General features: G+C 38.7%; 1 protein-coding gene across 2 annotated transcripts in view; it reads left to right on the top strand.

Moving 5' to 3' along the window:
- Positions 1–23,801, top strand: part of SLIT3 (slit guidance ligand 3) — a 517,496-nt gene that overhangs the window by 242,972 nt on the left and 250,723 nt on the right. For both annotated transcript variants that reach the window (XM_068158541.1, XM_068158532.1), the window contains one exon: positions 22,146–22,217. In XM_068158541.1, coding sequence (XP_068014642.1) covers positions 22,146–22,217 — 72 coding nt within the window. The remainder of the gene's footprint in view (positions 1–22,145; positions 22,218–23,801) is intronic.

Below are 23,801 nucleotides of genomic sequence, written 5' to 3'. Positions count from 1 at the left end.
GGTAGTAGGGATGGTCGCTTTAATTTTGCTACTCTAGCAATGGGGCTGTTGATTCAAGAAAGCCCACACTGGATCAACCCAAGCTAGCAGAATACATCAATGTGACGTGCAGCAGAGCCACCTCTCTTCACGTAAAGAGAAAGCACAGCTGTGCAGTCAGCACATGAAAAAATTTATATTGTCCCTTGGAACATGTACAGCGTGTATTGTTTCATTGGTTATTTTCTTACAGGTGCTTTCCCACTTCTAACATCTGTAAGGGAAGAGATTGAAAGTGCAAATAATTTCAGATAGCTCAAGCCGAAAGAGTAGTGAGTTTTTCTGAACCATTAACACATTTCTTGATAGAGGCTTATCTTGCATGGGGTTAATAACGCACATTGCAACACTTCTATCGTTTTATGCTTCATTTAGCTCCTGTTAGCAACACGGTTGGACTCCATCACTTTTACCTTGTTTAAAAAATAAATAAATATCTAGGTCATTAGACTCCATTAGCATCTGTAATAAGCCCAGGCATCACTTTTCTGCTTTTCTTGGTGTAATCAAGAAGCCTCTGTAGGCCTGTTTGATGTGAACATTAACCACACAGCAATGTAGTTAAATGCAAAATTTTGTTCTAAGAAACACTATGATAAAACTTTAACTAATCATGTCATTTATTCTGATCTCTTAACAGGAAGTGAATCCTTTGTCTAGAATATTTACCGGTGTCTAGAGATTCTCAGTGCTTCCATGTTAAAATAAGTGATTTTTTACTTACTAAGTAAAAAATGCAGAGGTGTGACAAAGTCAGCAATATTATCAGTCCTCATGTTTGGAATCTCTCTACAACTTGAATGTTGGACTTCTAAAACTTATTCTAATATATCTTAGATTTTCTTTCCTGTCACTACCTGAATTCATGTGAAAATTTATCTGTGTGGTTTTCTTGTTCTTAATTCTTTAGATTTGGCATGGCTGTTTATTATATTGGCTTGGCATCTGGCTAATGTAACTCATTTAGACAAACAATATGCTTGAACAAACCCCTATAAAATTAACCCTTGTGGTCTAAACAGACTAGTCCATATACAGCATGACTCTACTTCTTGTTCTGTAAAAATAACTTAGCCAAATGAAAACATTTCTGTGTTCTCCTGTTAACATGTATGAAATATTTAACATTTTCAAAACATTTCTAAATTTAGTATTTTTACAACTTTCAGTACATTCTGCTGTCAGAAATTTTTCTCTTACACTGAAGGGGAAAAAAAGCAAGAACTTTGCAGATGTGCAATATGAAAAAAGCAGTTGCAGTCTTGTTTGGAGAAATCATAAATTCCTGTGATGTAAGTTATGTCCTAGGAGAAGTTCTAAATCTTTATGCAGTTGCTGGGGTTCTAAATTTTGCTCAAGCTAGTTGGACTTCTGGATGTAATATAGAGGTATATATTCTCTTCATGCAGAAGCAACTAGTATCATGCAAAGTGAAGTATTTATGCCTATGGTCAAAAGCCAAATATCACAAATGTGCTATGGACTCTTAATTCCCAATTGCTGTGGGTTGTAGAACTGGACCTTCATTATTCCCTCTGAAGTAACTGGACTTGTGATAAATAAGTACTGAAGGTAATGACTAGGAAAAAAGTTATCTTGTTTGGCTAAATCTTCTTCCAAAAGGTCTAAAATTTGACAGATGAGTGTTCAGGAACAGTATTATATTTAATTTGGTGACTATTTAAAGCTTTCTTCTACTGTATTGTCAGCCAGTATCACTGTTTCCAGGCATTCATAGATAGGCTAAGGTTGGATGAGACCTTGAAGATCTAGTTGCAAAGCCCCTGCTATGTGCAGAGACACCTTTCACTAGACCAAGTTGTGTGAGGCCTCATCCATCTTGGCCTTGAACACCTCCAGGGAGGGGATATCTATGACCTCAATGGGCAGCCTGTTTCAGTGTCTCACTACCCTCACTGTAAAGAATTTCTTCCTAATATCCAGTCTAAATCTGCCCTCCTTAAGCTTCAATCCTGTGTTGTGACCTCTGCTAGCAGATTGGTATTTAGCCTTCAAATGGGAAAGAGAACTGCACCAGACTATCTTCAGCCTATAGTCAGTTCATTTTGAATGTCATTGACATCAACGCCTGCTAGGATCTTGGGATGAGTTTCCATGCTGCTTAGCACAGGGGATACATTACTTTATCATTGCTGATGCTCCAAGTCTATCCAGTGTGGCAGATTTCTGAGCAGAAGAGTTGTGAGGGGTGAGGGAAATCTTTTTGTTTGTGTGTGGGTTTTATTGTTGGTTATTTTTTTTATTTCTCTGTCAGATCATCATCTTTCTTCTTTACCTATGAATTGAAACATGTTATTCATCCAGGTCAATGGGGGTTTTGGGGTTATTCTTAATGCCTCACAGCTGTTCTGTGTGAGAAGGAGAGACATGCAAGCTAAACATCCAAAAATGTGGGGGTTTTAATAACAAAATGAAGAAGAGTGTTACAGCACCACTACAATACCAGTACCCTCACCAGAGGCCTCATACATATACATACTAGCAGACCACCACATGAGCATGGGGGAGGGAAAATGAATATTGATAAAACTTGTCACAAACTGTGAATAGCTCACAGGAAATACATAATCTCAGTGATACACTTAATTGAAACAGATTAAAATCTAAATCCATAAAGCTGATAATGTTTTGTATCTTGAAAGGTCAACTGGGTTTTTGACACTCCTGGTCTCACCAGAAACCTACGTAAAAGACATTGGGCAGGGTGTCTTCAATACATTTTATTTAGACTGGACATTTATGACTGGTCGTTGACCTTGAGATTCCATTAACAGTAATGAAGGGCAGTCAGTAATGCTTTGTGCAGAGTACAGTAAATGATGCATATACACAGATGAGAACACGTCCCCTGCTCTGTTGGGATATACCGTTGCCCTGGCACTGGTTTGGAAGTTCCAGTAAGTTACTGGCAATGGCAAGGCTGCTTTTACAGTGTATCGGAGTTCCACTTTTTCTGTTTACCTTCTTCCCTCCTCTCCCTTCTCTCCCTCTTCCTATTGGTGAAACATAAGCCAAAACGTCTAGCTCTCTACAGAAAAGGTTTGCCTGATCACCTAAAGAGTTTAGTTGATGCCTGTCACAAAGAGATCTTACCAAGAAACAAAATACAATAAAATGTTTCTAGAGCACCCTAATGTGAAAATGTTTTGAGCTCCAATTAATGAAAAAGTTTTGGTCTGTCTCTGGGTGACTTTATTATACCCAAAGCAGAATATGTTTGTTGCAGGATCATCTTCTCCAAGAAAACTGAGTCCATCCCAATGAACAGAAACTGAAGGAGAAGTGGCAAGGAGGAACAAGGAGTTCCTGGCAAAACTTAAATAGAAAAAAAAAATGTAATCTGCTTTTAATTTTGGAGACCAAATGAAGTTATAAGCATCATATTTGAGTGACTTTTATTCATTGTTTTACTCTCCTGATGCATTTGGACTAAAGCTGCCTAAAGACAATACCTTTGGCAAGACTTTGTTTGGCCTAAGACACATAAATGTAATAGTCCCTACAACTTCAGCTAAAACTATTGATTATTCTTGCCCTGCTTTCTGTCCTTGTTGTGCAGCTCAGAATGAAATAATATTTTTTTTTGATAGACCCAGTAGAAGAGCCAAAAAATCATCACTGTCAGCGAATTAAAACCATAAAGAGAGTAGGCATTCAGACTTTAGAAAGTAGATTGTTTTCTTAATATAACAAGTTGCAAGTAAAAACAATAAAAGTTGACCACTGAGATTTCGTTGAGCTGTGGCAATGCAGGCAGAGTGGAGGTTTTAAAGATCATTTTGGATAAATTTATTGTCAAAGTCACCTGAAAATCATCCATTTCCTTGAGAAAAGAGTTTGCTTTTGGAAATGGGGCTTGCCAACCTTTGTCATTACAACAAGCTGAAAAAGCAATTGTGAACCCTCTACAGACTCATATTTTTCCTTTTAAAAACAAAATGGAGAGAGAAAAGAAAAGCTGCCACCACCCAAGCAGCAAACTTCACGCATCCTGTGTTCTCCAGTAACTACCACCAAAACGATCCTTTCCTGAGACACGGGGATCATTTCCTCTTTCATTCGGAGGCTTTGTAGCATTCCTGATGTAATGTACTTCTGCTTAATTCGTGTGCAGTGGAGCTGGATGAAGCTGCCTCAGCCTGAGCTGTCTATAAGAGAACAAAGCTTGGTACCATAAAGAACACCATCTTAAAGGTTTGCCTGCAGTATATGGAGGTTTCTAGTGTTATGGCTGCAGGGTGAGAGACAGCCTTGCCCTTAGAAAATGTTCAGCCTGCTTTAACGTTGGTTGATTTATGAGCACTGAGAAAGAAAGGACAAGGAGACAGAAAGAAGTGCAAATGTTGACCTCTTCTTCCCCACTAAGTAGAACATGGCAGGTCAACCTGCCATAACAACCTATTTTTATTAATTATGTGCATTTTTTTGTGCCTTCTCTCATGGAAGGAGCTGAACCTTTTTTAATTCAGACTGGCTTAAGGTATCTAAGGAAAATATTTCTGCTTATGAAATAAAGGACTCTGGTAACCACCAGATGTATGTGTCTAGTATTTTGTAACATCTTGATTGCATGCTGGAAAAACGACATGTTGAATTTCAAGGTAGCTGATATCTACTGCTGTAATGCCATCTGAGCAGTACTGAGATTGCAATTCAGGCCTGTTTAAATGCTAAAAGTTCTGTTTGAAGTGGAAAATAAGAAATGCTATCCAAGTTTTAAATGTGGTCTGCTACTGTTACAACAGTAGAACAGAATGGACTTCACTTTGGTGCGGGTAGGCAAGAGTTATACCCATGTTATACATGGAGACACTCTTTGATGTATACTAATTGTGACCAGACCCACCAGAACACTGGAGCATACTGGATAATCTTCCTTTTTTACGTTTGAAAGGATTAAGTCCAAAAGATGCTGACTGTATCCTTGGCTCATTTAATCTTACATGATTTGGTTAAAAATATAACATTAGTATTACTGTTATATATAAGAAAAACATTTTTCTTAGTTTTTAACAATATTTATTTTATATTTCCTATTTCAGCCTGCAGAACGCTCGTTAAGTGAAAAAATTAACAGAGAATGATATACCAACAACCTGTATATTGATGTGACTTTCTTTTCTGTATACCAGCACACTTAGCTTTGAAGAAACACTTTTATTATTTCAAATATATTCACAAGATACACATTCTCTAATTATTCTCCCGTGGCAAGTATGGTTTTAATACTTATTTGGCATTTAAGTAAAATCTATCACTATATCTTGTAAAACTTGGAGTAATAACTAATTAAGGCAGTAGTTCTGTTTTATTTGAAGAACAATTACTTCTTTTGGAACATGTTAAAAGCTTAGTTTTACAGTAAATTAACTGTGTTCTCTGTTTACAAAATTCCATTCTGAGGTTTTCAAGTTTACTGCAGCAAAGTTGTTGAGTGTTACGAGCAGTGGTATGCTGGGAGCCAGGGAGGCCACTGAATCCAGGGGAGGCAGCTTGAGGAGCAGCATTTTCTTTTTGAAGATGTGTTTTTGCAGAGATTAATTAGTGTTTTTTAAATATATTGCTGATTCTTGCAGTTGCAAGTTAGAGTACTGTGAGGCATCAAAGGACTGGAGGAGTCTCTCCAGAAAATATTTTCTGACACTACTGCACCCAGGACAGCGTCTCCTGGTTTTACGCAAAGACAGGTTCCCTGCATTTGCTCATTTGCCTTTGAGTTACTGGAATAAAATACTGTACTCATGGCTGCTATTTGAATTGTCAAAAAAAAAAAAAACGTGTAATCCATAACAACTTCTTCAGTAATGAGAAAATCTGCTCATTAGGGCATTCCAGCTTTGATTCTGTAGCTTCTGTGCTTTGGAGTCAGCTACCCAAATCTTCATTCTCATTAGCACTGAGGAAAAAAACAATCTTTCCCTCAAATGATTAGGTATAATCAGTCAAACATTTAAATGCTTTAATGTGACTTTCCTGTTAAGGATGACTGATGGTTTCATTCTCTGTAAGTTCTTTTGACTCAACATTTTTCTTCTCATTAAATTGATGTAGCTCTCTGTGCATCCTTTTCCAAGAAGAACACAGCCTATTTTCTAACAAACTTGTAGAACTGGCTTAGAGCAAATACCATGAAGAAGAATTAAATTTACTCCCTCATAACCAATTAAATACCCCCATTATTCATAGATGTGGAGCACTCCAGTAATTATCAGGGTGGGTTCAGGTTCGCTTCATATTGCTTAATCTGAAACTGCTTTTCAGTGTTAGTGGATGAAGAACTTGGGAAGTAAATGTTTGTTGCTGCTATTGACATGTCTCATGGCACTTTGCTCATCTGACAAATTTTGCATTTAAGTCAACAAGTAGAAATCATCATAAAGCTGCTTTTCATTTTCAGAGAAAGCAGATTCACACTGAAAGGAAGCAACAGTGCAAGACACAGCTTCCAACACACATCTCTGATTTCTGGTTCTATCTGTAGCAAACAACTTGCAAGTATCATTTTGGTTTTGGAGATGTGTTTTAGTAGTTATTGGGTATTTCTAGAGTTTGTTTTGGTTTGCTTTTAATTTGTTGTATTGTTACTTGCAATATCAAGTTAGAACACTGAGAAACATAGAGGCTGGATGAGCAGCTTCACTGAAACGTATTCTGACAATTCTGAATAAATTCTTCAGGTGTGGTCTAGATTTTGGAAAGTTATATTTGGCCAGAGATGGTGGATCTGAAATTCAGACAAGTGCAGGATGGGAGCAGAATTCCCTATTGCTGGTGGGGTAAGATCCATGCACTTCAAGGTGTTATGCTACCATAGTCTGCTACAGAAGTCTTTATAGCAACTACATGTCTGGATAGTAAAGTTTTGCTTCCTTTTTACTTGGAGAAAAGGCATAATAATGAGTCTCAAAGGAGAAAAAGGCCTATTATCATTTAGGTTGAAGTGCTTCTTAATTCAAATGGTGTGCTATTTAGACAGGGAATTTGATAAGAAGGATTAGAACTGGAAAAGAAAGACATTTTTAAAAGCAAAGCTATTACAGGGTTCATTACTTTATTTATATGTCCTCCAAAATCACATGAATGAAGGAAAAAAATGAGAGGAAAAAATACTGGCTTCAGTTCAGAATGTCAATTACTACTTTTTTAATCCTCTTTTCACAATTTATTTGACATCTTGAACACTAGCCAAAAAAGCTATTATAACTATAAAACATATTCATTGGTATAAATCTCATTAAGTTGAGCAATTTAATTAAGGTATTGACATGCTTAATTGATACGTGCAAGGAGAGGCCATTTTCATATCTAATTTCCATACGCTTTCCGCTTTTAAAAAAACTAGCTCCGTAGAAATGTTATAGATTCAGCTAAGCCCTGTCATCCCAAAGGAGCACTTGCTACCATTTACCTTGATTTAGAGCCAACTACTCTTCTAAGTGGAGCTCCATTAAATGGATCTGATGTATGCCTGACTCAAACATGCGTCAGCTTCTCTTATGATCAATAGTGGAATATTTATATTAATAAAGCACCAAGTTAATTAAATAAAATAGTCTTCTGGGTAAACTTAAGATACTAGGGGATGGGCAGAGAATCAATATATTCTGCCATTTGAACATTAACTATGTGCTCTGAAATTTTATGTTACCTTAGCAAAGATGCTTGCAGTGGGGAAGTGTCAGATGCACAGAAACTCCCAATGCAGAAAGCTCCCCAGTATCCTGTGCAGGATTTGCTTACTGAGTTAGAGCAAAGCAAACAAAACCTTGGACCTCTTTAGCTTCTGTTCCTTCATTCCTATAAACACACTCAAAGTCCTTTCTTTTGGACTGGGACTGGGCACAGTCAAGTAGGTAGTTTCCCTGTTGCCTGAAGTGTTTATTCCTACCTTGCCAGAGAATGGCCATGCTTTAGAAACTTGCCAAGTAAAGGGTTTATCAGTAATAGTGAAGAGTCATAGGTCACCTGTTTCTTTTTGAGGAAAATACTCACAAGTATTTCTAGTTCCTGTGTATTGTATGTTTCAGCCAAAAGGACAACTTCTTCAGTCTTTTCCATCAGCATGACCTTCATCTGCACCCACAGGCACAGGGGCAAGTGGTGGAGCACTCAGGCACCAGACTGAGAGGACTGACAGACAGAGCTTGGAAGGAGATTTTTACATGAGTAGGTGACTTCTTAGCACTGCGGAAACCTACTCCTGTTATCAAAATAATTGTTAAGTGCCAGTCACAGATCCACATCATTAGCAAACTGCTGTCCTTGTAGCATTAACGTTATTTCTGTAACATGCAGATGGCCTTTGAAGGAAGCAAGTTCCTTCAGGTGCCATTGCAAAGCACTGGTGCTACTTCATCCTATTTTTTAACCCTCATTTTAAGGCTTCAATACAATAAAGTAAAAAAAGTTTCTGTAATAGAATAGCTAGCTTTGACAGCCAAAGGAGATGTGTTCAAGGTAAAGAAAATATTAATAGGTCATTCAGTTGGCTTTGAACTTGTTATATGTAAACATGCTACTATCTATTTAGTCAGGGGCACCATAGAATTGCTAAAGAGTAACGACTCTGGTCCAGAGACCAGCAGTTGTGTGTTGAAGCCCTCATTGAAGATGGAGAGTGAAACACCCCTGCTAGCGGGCTTCACTGGCTGGCACGGGGCTCCTTCCTGGGATTGTTTAAAGGAGGTGAGTTAAAACTGACGAACTAGAGTATGTTCCTTTGGGTCTTATCATTTTTAAAACTTAAATGTGCCAGGCTGAAGAGCAGTGACTGCTGAGCATGCCCATGCCATCTCCTGACAAAACCCATGGCCGGTGGCTGAATGGAAGATTTCAATGAGACCGTTCTTTCCTGACCTCTGTGAGAGGTGCTGTCTGCTATATGATGTAAACAAAACCAAGATGTAAATCCACAGGGATGTAGCATACGGACTAATGTGTAGAACTTATTAAAATAATCAGTGGTAGTACACTGGGCTATTGCAGGAAAATAGGTCTGATATTTTCCTGTAATGTATGATTTTGACTTGGTTAAAATCTTTCTAGTTATCAGCCACAGTGGGAGAGTGGAAGGAATAGTCTCTTTTGTCTAGTAGTGAATGATGTCTTCCAGTAGCTAACTTCAGCATTGACTGAAAATACTTGAGTTTGTTTCTTTTTTGTTTCTTTTTTTTTAATTAATATAGAACCTTCTGAGGAAGACATATGTTTGGTATGTTTATTACTTCCAAATATGCTTCATATATGGAGGAATATACTTTGGGTCTTGTGTAGCATTATTCATTAAAACATGTATGTTACATGTGAAAATTAAAAATACTCAATGGATGTAAACTATGGCTGAGTACAGCATCAGCCTTTTATCTCCATGTAGCTGTTGTTAATTAATTTTTTTCCAGCATGACTCTGGATGTGTTCTGTGACCTGTAGCCATGCCTGCAGAGACAGACAGTGCTGCCAGGCAGAATGTTAAGAGACTTGTCATCCATAGGTTGCTACTGCCCCAGTGGCTCCTCCAAAGGAGCTGGGAGAACCTGGTGAGGCAGTGCAGGCTTAAGTGCCCCTGGTCTGTCCATGAAGCACTAACACCATGAGGTGCAGGGTTTGTGCTGCAGCTGCCTAAAGAGAGCAGGGCTGGGGAGGAGCAGCTGGGGGACCTGGGGTTGTGCAGCCTGGAGAAGAGGAGGCTGAGGAGAGACCTCGTTGCTCTCTCGGCAGCTCCATGAAAAGAGGCTGCAGTGAGGTGGGAATTGGTCTCTTCTGCCTAGGAAGAGCTGACAAAATGAAAGGAAAGAGAGAGTTGTTAGCCATTGGAATGTGCTGCCCAGGGAGGTGGTGGAGTCACCGTCCCTGGAGGTGTTCAAGAGGGGACTGGGTGTGGCACTTGGTGCCATGGTTTAGTAGTCAGGAGGTCTTGGGTGACAGGTTGGAGTTGGTGATCTTTGAGGTCTTTTCCAGCCTTATTGATTCTACGATTCCATGATTGTAAAACTTCTTGCTGTGTTATTGTCTTTGGTAAAGTGTTGGTAATGAATCCCAACCTTACCATTTAGGATTTGTTTTGCCTTTCTTCTTTTGTATCATTCTTGTGTTCTATGATTTAGAAAGACTGAACAAAGAGTGCAGGCTTGAGTCAACATTGGAACCATATGTGTTATAGTTGTATATAATCTGTATCATAATTGTATAAATGTAACAGAGTGGCACAGGTTTAGTTAGAAACCCAGTTTCTGGGTTAGACTGAGTTCCCCAGCACTTAGAGTTGTCTTTCCAGAAATTAACTGTTCAAAGAAAGGGAGAGTGATTACATCTGAGTTGAGATAAAAGTAGATTCCACCATGAGTTACTTTCTGGAACCCAACAAAAACCTTTCTGTATGGAATTGCGAAGCAGAAATTGTATATTTTATATATTTATCTTTTTTATTTCTAATTTTTTTTAACCAACTCTTAGTTTCTGCCTTTTGATTGTTGGTTTTCTGTGTGTACATCTGGAAGTAATGATGTGAATAAATAATATCAGAAGTATAAGCTTTCCAAGTTTCATAATGATATTAAATGTGGGGATTTGATAAGAGAACTATTTGTGTCGTATGACACCCATTAGCTATTTGTTTTTCCAAAAGCTTGTGCAAGTAGTTGAACCAGAGGTGTCATAAACTGAACAATCTTTTGGGATAATTGAAAGTCACGTGTTGTTGTTAGGCATAGTTTCTCCTGGAGGCTGGCATAGCTGTAATGGAGTTTAGAGAAGGTCATCGTCATTCCCATCAGTGATGAAATCAAATCACTCTGGAATTTTATATTCTTTGATTTGGGAGTGCTTCAGCAATGAAACAGCAATGTGTAGACTTCCCATTGCTTCCTTTTGGAGTCTGTCGTGCAGGAAGCTCTCCTCTCTGTCCCCCTGGTGGGCTTTTTTACATTTAATTTAATTTTCTGAGCTGACATTGTCAATCTGAAATTCAGCAACATGCTTGACAGTAAGTCAGAGGAAAGCCGAGTTCATTTTTGGAAGTGGCTTTATGCAAATCAAGTCTCTTGCAGATTGCTGAAGCAAGGCATTTGCTGATGAATCAGAGTGGTGCCCTTGTTTCCTTGTTGTCTGAAGGAATAAAACTCCAAATGTGCCACAAGAATCTTTGAGAGTTACTGTAAACCATTCACACATGCTTACATCTCTGAATGAGTATTTTGGGTGTTTGGGTATTTTATTTTATTTTTTTAAGTACAATCTGGAGATTTTTGTAATGCTGTATTTAGTTGGCTTCAGGGAACTTCATCCAGCTTGTAACTTAGTCAGGCCAGATTTGTTTGTAAGAGGCAATGAAATTCTAGGGAGAGTGTCAGTTCATGTGAATTGTCTTGATTTTAGCTTAGTTTTCAATTAAGTTTTAGCTCCTTGGTAGGTGATCCATGAAAGTATTCATTGCAACCCAACCACAGAGGAAGGGTTCACCAAAGGTTCTTGAGGGGTACCTAAGGAGTGAAGCAAACTGACACAGAAATGGCTGAATGATTGGCAAGTTATTGATGACAGGTTAATGCAGAGTGGAAGAAGGTGCTTAACTACCCAGATAATCATTTAAAAACACAAAATATTATGTTTCAGTGAGTCTTTTCTTCTGCATGTGGATAAGGTGTCAGAATAAGGTTTGTAGGTTTCAGTTGTAATGGTCAGGTTGGACCTGCTGTGAATTAATTGAGTAGCTTGTGGGTTTGCGGAGCCTACTGCAAAAATGAGAAGCTAATACTACTTAAACAGTTGCATCTTGCATGAATATCCCCAATAGAGTTAACCACTTTGTGGTATTACATCTTGGTCTAATAAATCTGGATGTCATATCCCCATAGAAAAATGAATTAAGGCTACAAAGCAGTCTGAAGTGTATCTTCTTACATCTGCAGTGTTTCACGGGGACTTTCAGGGACAAACCAATTCATAGCAGGAAATATATATAAGGGCGAAATTGTGGGAGAAAAACAGAAGCTAAAATGTTGTGAAAGAATAAGGGACAAGACACATAAAACTTTTTTGTCTAGGCACTACAGATTGCTGAATATCACTGCCATGGGTATTAGTGGTGCAATATTATAATTTATTTTCAAAAGTTTTATTCCAGCTAAAGCAGTAGTGTGCCCCTCTTTCTACCACAGAATGATAGCCTCTTAATAAACAGGGCTTAGCTATAAACAGAATGTTGGGGGTTTTGCTGCAGTGCATTCAAGTAATTTGCAATTTGTTTCTATCTCACTAGAATAAATGGAATGTCACTGTAGTTGTTTTTACTATCCATGGATTCTGTATAATTTTTATTACTTTTATATAGCCACAGAAATGCCTACAGTGATCATTCAAACAAATTCCATAATTGGCCTCGTTAAAGAGAACTTCACATGGAATTGCTACTTACACCTATGACAATAGTCTATTTTCATTGCCAAAGTGTAGGAGTACAGCCTAAATTAAATAAATACTATTATGATCATTGGTTTCATGCTACTAGGTGATGGTTTGGTAAACCAGAATGTAACTGGTTGGGGAGATACTTTTCCAAATATATCAGTAAAGTGCAAAAAATTCTTTGCTACAAAAATACTACTTATTAACAAAGGCAGTACTAGGTCAAGCTAGGTTCATAGATTCATGGAATGATTTGGGTTGGGAGTGACCTCAAAAATCATCTAGTTCTGATTCTACTGCTATGGGCTGGGACACCTTCCACTAGAGCAGGTTGTTCAAGTCCTCATCCATCTCCAGGGAAGGGGACATCCACGGTCTCCCTGGGCAACATGTTCCAGCTCTCACCATTCTCCCTGTGAAGAATTTTTGCCTAATCTCTGGTCTAAATCTCCCCTTCTCAAGCTTCAATCCATTCCCTCTTTTCCTATCACTACAGGCCATTGTAAAAAGTCCCTTCCTGGCTTTCTTGGAAGCTCCCTTCAGGTACTAGAAGGTCAGTACAGGGTCTCCCTGGAGCCTTTTTTTCTCCAGGCTGAGCAAACCCTTCCCCCATAGCAGAGATTATCCAGCCTTCTGATCATCTTTGTGGCCCTCCTCTGGATCCATTCCAGCAGTTTCATGTCCCTCTTGTGCTGGGGACACCAGAACTGGACACAGTACTCTAGGTGGGGTCTCTCAAGATCATTAAAGAGCAAGTCTTCCTCCAGATGTTGATTGGTTATCCGGTGACAGTCCAGATTATTAGCTCATGTTTCATGCTTTGTGAGTTCACATTTTATCTCCTATAACCAAAACTCACCCTTTTCCTAAAAGATAGAACCACTAAACTGCAAATACCTTTTGGGGACAGGCTTAAAGAGGGGATCATTTTTGGTCTGTGGGGATCAAAGGAGGGTGAAATTGCCTACTGATTTTTAGAATGTGCAAGTTCATAGGATTTCTTTCCAATACAGACAAAAGTATAACGAAAAGAAAATGTCAAGAATATAAACCTTGGATTATTCTAAAGGAGTTTAAAATGAAGGAGCTTCCGCATAGCTAAATTTCCACTCTAGAAAGTGTTAACATCAATAAACTGCAAGAGAGTTTCTTGAATTCACATTGTTTTAGCAGCAAGCAAATATTTATAGAAAAGGAAAATCACAGAGAGAATTCTTTCTTTCCACTGATGTCAGTGCTTCACTCCTACCTCTTTCAGCTGTATGTTTTTCCTACTAAATCACTTTAGTACCTCTGTGTTGGAATCTCACTTGGTTGGAGAACAGTGTAATAGAAACACACTGGTAGAATTCGGTATTAGGTAGGATTAACACCGCATCGGGATCGCTTTTTGTCACTGCTCCTGTTGCAGATGTAGAGTAGTGCTAGATAATTCCATAGTAAAAGATTTTTCTGTCAAGATGAATATCTCCTAAATACACTGGCAGAATGGTACATGCTGTCTCTCTGCTGGCAGGCAGAACTCACTACATGCGGTAAGACTTAGTGGAATTTGCATAAAGTGGAATATCTTATGTATATGACTTTCAAGTTGGTGGCAGTGGTTCAACCTCTTCTACCCTGCTAGAGTACTTGCTCTAGTCACATACTTCCTCTCATTTTTGCCTTATTGTCCCCTTGATGAAAAGATTAATTATATTGCTACCATTTTGTAAAGCATTAAACTCCTACATTAAATGCTGCTAATGAAGAAGACTTATTGTTATGTATTAGTCAGAAGCTTAACTTATTTCTAGAGAAATGCTTCTCTGGAAGCATTTCCTCTGAGGCCACTGTCAGTTATTTCACAGCTCCTGCTCCTGGACATATCCAAAGTTGAGTATGGAGACATTGAGGATGAGTTTGATTTTCGCACGTATGTTCCAAAAGACAAAACAGATGCTGCATTCTAAAATGAAAACTCCTATCTGCCTTAAGATGTGTGGCTTTAAAATAAGAGTCTCCTAAACACTGCCTGATCACTGTTTGATTGGCATTCTGGAAATGGCAAGAGGAGGAATGAAGAACTGTAAAAGTCATAAAGACAAATGTTGCCTTTAATTGGGCATTGACTCAGATTAGTTTTACAGTTCCTTTTAAATGATATGAAAATATTTACTGATTTTGCAAGAGATATTCTGGTAGATATAAATTTTTTTATGATTTTTGTATTGAGTGTGTTGACAGCCAAATGTTGTAGCTGTGTCTAATTTAGTGCAACAAAGTGGGACTTTTATTGTTGTTTGACATGATTAAGAAATTTCTTCAAGCCTCATATGAAATGTGCACAGACATGTATCCTATGTTCCTTAAAACATGCAGAAAGATTTCAGCATCTACAGAGTGATCCCTGTGGTGGTTGTGTCAAGACAGAAATCATAAATATGTAAAAGACCATTCAGGTTCGATCATTTGAAGAGTTTTTCTTAACAGATGGTTTCTAATTTGGCCTTGGAGAAGGTGGAAGATGGTGCCAAACTAATGATCTACTGCTGAGATGGTTTTCCTCCTTGATTGCTTAGTGAACACCCTTCCCCAGTCTTTAAGCTCAGCCTCTGTGAGGTATGCCATTTTCACAACGAAGAGAGGTGCATGTGACTTGGGTTAATTAGGCTATGTGAAGCATTGTGTGAATGTTCAAGTAAAGATGTATAGAGTTAGTGGCTATCACCTCACAGTAAAAGCAGATCAACAAAGAATCTGTGGTGTTTATCTTCTGGAAGCTTAGCAGGGGTACGTGTGCAGTAGTGCACAACTACTTGTGCACTGTGTGAAAGCAGTGAGGACTGGCTTAATTGGAATTTTTGAGCCAGATTCCTCCCCTTAACACGAACAAAACTAGAGAGAATTTCTCATCGGCTTCCCAGAGCATGAATTGATAGCCAGCTGTACTATATTTAGCAAAAACACAATCACCTTGCATTGTTCAGGGTCCAAAACATCTGTAGGACCTGCTCATGTTTTGCAGAACTCAGCTGCTGTCAACATCTAGACTTTTATTGCAGTGGTAGCAGGAAGAAATTATTTTCCTTTTAGAAAACCAGCAGTGATGCCAAGTTTCCACAGAGTAACGCTATTCAATGCTATTGTTCTTAAGCTCTTGCCTTGTAGCCCATCGGCAACAAGACTTACCCATTTTTCCTGCTAGACAGAGAACTCTAACTGCTGCTTTCTGGTAAACACAGTTTTTTACACTGAACACACAGAGCAGGAGAAGCTGTTACTTCACTGAGTATGTAAGGCTCCTCCTGACTATAGAGGCACTGGCGTGTCAGACTTGCCACAGCTTTTCCCACCTGGAAAATGATAAATATCCTGAATTTATCTTGCACATTTACAAGGCTCAAAGTTACTGACTTGTCCTTAACAGTGAACTCAGTTGTTTATCTATAGAATATAAACAACTCAAATACTGATCAATTTTGGAAACACTAGGATTCCTAGACAGGAATAGTATGTAGCTGTTGAAAATGTTAAATATTAATTTTTAACCATTAAAAAATTGCCCCAAATTTTGCAAAGCAGGAAAAAATCTTCTTCTGTCTTCACTGTAAGTGAAATGCTTGATTAATTTGATACAAAGACCTTCTAAAAATGTGGTTGAATATGTTTGCAGACTCTGTTTTGATCCAAATTCAACATCTGCATCCTTCAGCAGTGTGCTGGCACTTATCCCTTCAGATACATTCACCACTGAAGCAATTCAGATCCCTTTCTTACATACCTCAAGCATGGTATTGCTCTCCTGGCTCAGTCTTAACACACTTTTAAGGCACAGCAGCATTTGCTAGTACACATTTATTGCAAAAGAGACAGAGCTACATCCTTCTGCATGGATTCCCAAGATTAAGTGGCTGGAGCTGCAGAGGAGAATGTGACCAGATTAATTGTAACGCTGTTCACATCTTTGAAGGGCCATTGTATTGATGGGGAAGAAGAAATTCTAACAATTGGAACAAAATCTGTGCTGCTGCTGCTTTTATCATCCCAGTTGTGCCACACATGAGGTTAGGCAGGGTTTGTGGTATTGTTGTGGACTGCAATTGAAACTCTGGGAGACAACAAGGCTTCTTTGGGAATGTCAAGCCTCTAGTTAAAAGATAAAGTAACAGTGAATATTAATACCCTGTGCTGCAATTGTTACAAGTGTAATTAAGTTAACTTCTTTTTCTCTTCTATGAATTTCTTTGGTCTTTCTCCTCTTTGCACATTTCTCCAGTCTTACAGATTCTTCCCTTAGGGAGAATTGGTCCCTTTGCCCACTCTCTTCACTGGATGTAGAAGTTACCATCCCTCCAGCTCTTGCTCTGTGAGAAAGCTGGCTGGTATCATTCCTCACTTCACTGATTTGCTTGTCTTTTACTGCGTGTTACTTAGAGATTCCTATTCTCTTTGGATTATGCTCACTAATTTTCCCCATCTGTTACTCTTTAACTCATTAATTGTGTTATTTAATTCAGTCAAACATTGTAGGATAGAGTTTATATGTAACGTGCTGTACAAATTGATACTAATTCCAATGAGACAAATTGCACTGACCAGATGGTGTTAAGTATGTGACCTTTTGCAGAGCAGTTCAGTCTGGTTTTAGGCCAGTCGATGTTGGGCTGAAGGTTAGCCACTAAATTTTAGTACTTCACAAAACCTTAAGGACTTTTAATTTTCTTTTATTTTGCTAAATACATTAAGACTGAAATGTGTTTAACCCAGAAATCCTATTTGGTAAAATCCCACATGGATTAACTAATTCTCACTAAGTCTCTCAGCTGCACCATTCTGTAGCTGGAATGAACCTAGCATGCAAAATACTTCTTTCTCAGCATTGGTGGCAGCTCACTCTTACAATCATCATCCATACCTTTCCATTAGTTTTGTTTTGCAAAGCAAGTAAACAACATAGCTTTCCAGTATTATTGTGTCAGGAAGAGATGATGGGAAACGATTGCACTCCCAAGCCCTACATGCAGTTGAATCAGCCGGTGTTTGTCTTATGGTTTTGTATTAGCTGCTACAGAAAGAGTTGTGTGTGAGCTCTCCTTTCTTATTCCTAGAAGTAATTGAGTTGTGGATAAGCTGGAAGGTACTTGAAAGAATCAAGTTAGTTATTCTGGGTTTTTTGTTCACTTTAGCCAAACATTGGTTCCATGTGTTAATGGTTGACTCTGAATTTGCAGTTTTATTATGGGATCGCCATACAGTAACATAGTGGGAAAAGAGACATGTTTGGCTGTGAAGCATTAGCTCCTGATGACTACTTCTTGTATTTGCATTAAACTTCTTTGACATTAAAGACAAGTCTGGTTCTTTACTGGTTAACACTGAACATTAATCTCTCTTTTAGCCCATTTGAGCAGGAAAACTAATAAAAGAGTAGTGTTCAATCCCATGAAACACTTCTTAATCAAGATCCCTTTCAGGCAGTTCCTTGTTTAAAAAAAAATAAAATATTTAAAAGTCTAGTCTTTAAAACTTTAAAAGACTTCTAAAAGTCTGTTTAAATTTTAGGATCTGTATGCCAAAAAGAAATCTGGAAAAGAACTGGTAAATACTCACACATTGTGGGTTTTTTTTTGTTTTTGTAAAGGGGGACAGCCTAAGAATAATGCTGCTCATTCTTTGGTTTTCATGTAATCCATCTGATTTTCAGTACCACTGTAACTTTGCAAGTTGCATTAAAGTCTGTTTTAATGTTTTAGATTTGCCGTTCAAATGAAGACTTTTTATTTTACGAATGTTCACAGGGTCTGTGTTCCCATTAACTGATTTATATTCTGTCACTGGCAGAATAAAGTTAAAAAAAAAAAAAAGCCCTACTGTATTTTATTGCTCTGTTAGTTGAAATTTCACTTAGGATGCAATAACCAGCCTTAAAGCAGGCAGCTAAACCCACCATTATAGTGACGACTGCAGAGACACTTAAGAAATGTCAGCAGTTTTGGGGTGGTATTTTTTTCCCTTTCCAATAATTTTATCAGTAAGGCACTTGAAATTCACATTTAAAGATCAGGAAAACAATATTAGACTTGCAGATCGGTGTCCAAAGTGTTTTAGTTAAATGAAAATAAAAACTTTTAAAAATCCACTGATTTATGGGTTAGACTAACGTTGTGCTCTGCTCTGCTGTGATGGCATGTGAGCCACAGCTGCTGGATTTTGTTAGCTCCTGCATCTCTGATGCAAACGTGAAGTCAGTTCTTTACTATCTCCGTAGCTCTGTTTCCCATGTCTGAACTGAGAGTGCTGTTTCCTTAGTGGGGTTCACCACAGGCTGCTGGCTGTGGAAGCTGTTGCTGGAAAAGTATCCAGTATCATTGCCTGCTGTGCTTTTCACCTAGTCAGTTCCTCTGTAGTCTGCAGCTGAGGCCTTTTCAAGTGGGTTTCCATCATCCCCTGTATGAAAAAGGTGTCAGGACGCATCCAAAAAAGAGCCTGCATTTTACTGAGGCTCTATCCAGTTGCAGTCTCTGTGCCATTTGCACTGCCTGAAAGCTGTTTGGCAGGTTGAACTGGGTGAAACTTGCCTGTATTTATCAAAATAACAGGAAGAATAATCTAATCTACCCGCATTTGTTTAGCTCAACATGCCTGTTCTGCGAGGATGCAAATATGTTTCTGTTGTTGGACTTGCTGCTTTCTGTACAGAGGAGCCCTGGTGAAGGAGGGTGCTGCTGACATGATACCATGTTTTAGTTCATCCTTAGGTCACGTTGTTTATATCAGGTCTCTAACACTGTCTATCAGGGTGCAGATTTTTTCAAGTCCATGTTTCTTTTAATACCAGAATGTTCCAGATACCCTTCTTAGGATTTATCATGCACCCAAGCACTGGGCTCATTTCGCAGTACAGAAATAGGGGGCTTGAAACCTCTAAGAAATAGGAAATGTATTAATAATTATTTATTTTTCTTCAGATTTATGGCTTATTTTTACTTGAATACCACAGTCCTCTTTTTCTGTCCAATTTTTTTTTTGTTTGGTTTGTTTTGCTTTGGCCTCACATTAGTTTGTCTGTTTTTCTGCAGTTACTATTAATAACTAAGATTTATTTTACATGCTGTCAGTGAGAACTTCCAATTATGTCTATTACGAGAAGCAGAGAACGGAAAGCTGAAACTTAAACTACGTAGACAAGTTGCTTGCTGCAGCCTTCTGCACTCTCAGAGGAAATTTTGTGAAGTGCGCAGGCTGAGCTTGGTTGGTGTTTGCTTGCTTAACACAAGTTTGGCACATTGTGAGGACAAGGAGGTGAATGGTATTCCTAATCATCTCCAGAAGGGATGATTATGATTGTGAGAAGGCAGTTGCGGGAAATGAAGTATGTACTGGTGCATTTCCTTCCATGCTGCGTCGCTAATGCTGTGCAGACTGTCAGTCCTTCATATTCATGAAATCAGTCCACGATCCTGAAGAGTTAGAGAGGCAGTTTTGTTATCTGGAGGAGGGTGCCTAAATGGAAAATAAAATTAATACCATTTACAAGAAGATTGTTGCAGAAAATGGTTGAATTTTCTACAGTCCCCTGCGTTTTGCCTGGCTGCGAGTGAGAGCTGAGCATAAAGAAAAGCAGAAATGAAATATATACATTAGCCCTTTTAGGCCACAATAATATCACAAGACAATATTTGAACACCTCATTTATTTTTTAAATGTGATTTGAAATAATGCACAATAAAATGCCAGAAAAATGCAGCTTGGGGCGTTGCTGGATTTAGTGTGCTTTTATCTGATCACACAATTCTACTTTTTCAAGCTCTTTTTGTTCTGCTTTGCATGTCTCTCGCTTTCAGATCTTACTAATTTTTGCCATCCTAAGACATTTTGTCATGATTTTACCATTCACTGCAGCTCTGCTGTGCCTCACTGTCGCACAACAGTGAATCCCTGTCATGAAATTGGCCTTCAGCATAAGACTTCCTCGTACATCTGAAATACACTTTACTTTCAACTCTTTTCTGTCCAGGTTGCCTGCTCATTTGTCTGGGTTGAAGGTCTGTCTTTAAAGAACTAATATTTTCTTGCTGGCAAAAGAAAGGAGAGGTGAAAGAAGGGTCAGGGTGTGGATCAGTGTTAAACAAATTGTGAAGGTCACAAAGAATTTTAATCTGGCTTGAAAAAGAGACTTGTATTCAGCAGCACATTTTTGTTTGTGATGGTCTGAATGGACAATTGTGGCTACTTTGAGAATTTGGTGTAGACTGCATGACTGGTATAAATTGGATTAGTCTCATGACAAGGACATTGCCCCTCTTCTTTTCCTATCTGCCTGATGGAAAGCAGAAGAAAGCCCTGCGTGACACGTCTTGACCTGCAATGTCAATGTGGGCTTTTGTGACAGGCTCTGATTTCTGGCCTCTCATTTGATAAAGCCAGTTTGGTGGAGACTAGAAAGGAGGCTTGCTGCAACACAAAATGTACTTACAGAAAAGAGTATCTGGTGGTGAGTACAGATGACTGCCATTCCATCTTAATAGTCATTAGAAAGCCGGAATTTCTCTCTGAAAATGGGGCAAAGTCTCGGGCTTGTTTAACAGAGGGACACAGTCACACCAAGAGATGCACTGTGTAATGTCCTGTGCCGTGGTGTCACTTTTCCTCATGCTTTTTTCCATCTGTCACTGTGTCTTCCATTTCCTTCACTTGCTTACATCTGACACATTTCTTTCCTACTCTTATACCTTCCTTTCGTTTTCTTACACTTCTCTCTTCCCCTCTTTTCTGTACTCTAAAAGAGGAATGAAATCACTCCCTCTTTTCCATGCTGACAGGACACCAGTAAAGAATTCACTCTGAGTGCTGTTTTTCCTTAGTCTGAAGACATCCTGACATTCTGAGCTTGTGCCTATTCCCCTTTCATTCCCAATGAAGCCCTTCCTGCCTCCATTCACACTGGTAGAGTGTTGAGAACTTGGAGAATTCTAGTGGAAATATTCATAGTGCATCAAGGGAAAAGGAAATGTGTGCAGGTTGTGTAACAGAAAACTGATGTGCAGTACTCATTACTCTACCTGCACTCACAATGCAGATGCAATTATTTCAATTAAAACATTTTGTAATGTTTTTAGTACTGGAAAGGGAGTATGAATTGTTGTGTTTGGTTTTTTTTTTAAACAAGATGAAATTTCTGTCATTCCCATTGATAGACAATGCAGTGGAGTTTTCTTAGTGCAGTGGATCAAGTTCTTTTCACTTTCAGTTTGCAGGACTCACAAGAGAATGATTGTCATGTTTTTCCTGAATATTAATTGCAAGTAAGGGGCTGTAATCTGAGCAGGAGTAGCCAAGTATTTCCACAGTCAGTAAACAAACAGGAGCATGGTGAGAAAATTACATCTACGCTATGGGGATGCGATTTCAAGGCATCAGACTTGGTTGCAAGTACTCTGACAGCAAATCATGGCATTGTGCCAGATGTCTCCTGGAAGCTCTGTCATTTGTATCATGAATTCTGGTGGGTTTTGTTGGAGTGTCATTTCAGCTTATGCCACAGACCTTTAGAAGAGATAAAGAAAATTGAAAACATTGTGTAGTGTCACAAATACAGAAGCATCTACTTTTCCAAGCATGTAGACGTTCCATTATCTCATGCAGATTTGAGAAATGTGTTCTCTTTGTTAAAAAGTATTTTTTTCTTTTCCTTTTTTCAGAGACCTGAGTGAAAACCAGATAAAAGGAATCCCTAGAAAGGCCTTTCGAGGAATCATTGATGTGAAGAACTTGTAAGTCACAATTTCATTAATATTTGTGGTGAAAAACATTCTCCCTAGGTTCCATCTGGCTGTTACTATTTGTTTGAGGGCTGCATGGTTAGCTCTGTGCAACACAGAAGGGAGCTGTGGACCCTGCTGTCTGCAGGGTATTGTCAAGGTCCTCACGTGCTGCTTTGATCCCCATGTACACTGTGCAACACACGTGGGAAAGCTCTGAGCAAAGGCAGAAAGTATACCTAAAGGCTTTGCCCCTCTCTGCAGTACTGTCCTGCAAAATCCAGTAAAATCACAGTCTGAGGCTTTGAAGGATATGCATAGGAAAAGAACTGGTAGAGTTTGGGGGTGAAACAGAAATATTTCTGTTAGATTAATTTTCTGTCTCACTGCTTGGGTGGGAAGTAAATATGGCAAAACATGGCACACAGGCACAGTACTGGAGTACAAATATCAGCAAGTGAAAAGATAATGTGGGAAATTAACTGTGTGTGCTTTGACAGTTTGTATTGAAAATTACAATGATTTCTTAAAGCCATTAAAAGAGAAAAGTAGGTTTTGCTGTTTGTGCAATGAAGCTTGTCTGTCCTAGCCATTTTCTATAATATGCAGTCTGAAATATCTGTACACAGGTTTTCAGCTCTGTATTTCTAGAGCTGCTGGAGGCTCTTACCTGTTACACACCAGAAATGCATTTTTGGGTGCACCCACACACTAATGCACCATTGGCATTAGTGCATGAGCACAAGGTGAATTGGAAAAGGAAATAACAGCCAGCAAGTTGGCAGTCAGGATTTTCTGACAAAACTTGCAGCCTCTCTCACAGCCACTTCAGAGCCATTAGTATTTCCACACCAGTAGTGGAAATCTGTTAGCCCACCATGTCAAATATTGGAATCCTAGCATAAAAAGTGTGGAATTTGTTTGTTTGTTTAGTAGTTAGTTTAGTTAGTCAGCTAAAGGAGATCTAAAAAGAAGCACTTTTCTACAATCAGTCATGCAACATATCTGTTCTCTGTTTTCATTTCTTGCCCCAATGAGCAACCTCTTTAGTGTCCAGACTAATTTTTTTTTCTATAGGCAGCATAGAAATTGTTAAGAGCAGTCACTGTGAGTCAGAGCATGACATCTGCATCCAAGGGCAAAGTATACTTGGACATATACTATAGTACTTGGGCTTTCTCTGCATATCACATCCCTGTTCTGTGTCAGGGAGTATCATATCACTGGGGTTTTTGCAAGAGAGATAGTACTGAAAAAGACCTAAGCAGGATTACTCCCAACTGGGAAACAGGCACAGGAGCAACCCTCTGAGATGTCCCTGCTCTCTCTGATCACTGTGCAGATAACTTTGGGTTAGACAGAATGGGGGGACAGACTTTCACACATCATATGTGGTGCGTAGAATCTAACACACCATACAATATTTACAGCTGCTTCTGCAGTCATTCAGGATACTAAGCTTGCATTTCTTCAATTATTTGTTACTTATTCTGTGTATATTCAACAGCAACTGAAGCTTTTCAGGTATGAAGGCTTTTTCTACCTGAATGTCAGCCTCAGAAAGCACATCTTGGAAGAGCCAGCTAAAGCCATCTA

This window comes from Melanerpes formicivorus, unplaced genomic scaffold (genome assembly GCF_026170545.1).
Source record: "Melanerpes formicivorus ecotype bairdi unplaced genomic scaffold, bMelFor1.0.p_v2 SCAF_2, whole genome shotgun sequence".
NCBI classification, from domain to species: Eukaryota; Metazoa; Chordata; class Aves; order Piciformes; family Picidae; genus Melanerpes; species Melanerpes formicivorus.
The sequence above is the reverse complement of the archived record's forward strand: the minus strand, read 5'-3'. Positions and strand labels throughout refer to the sequence as shown.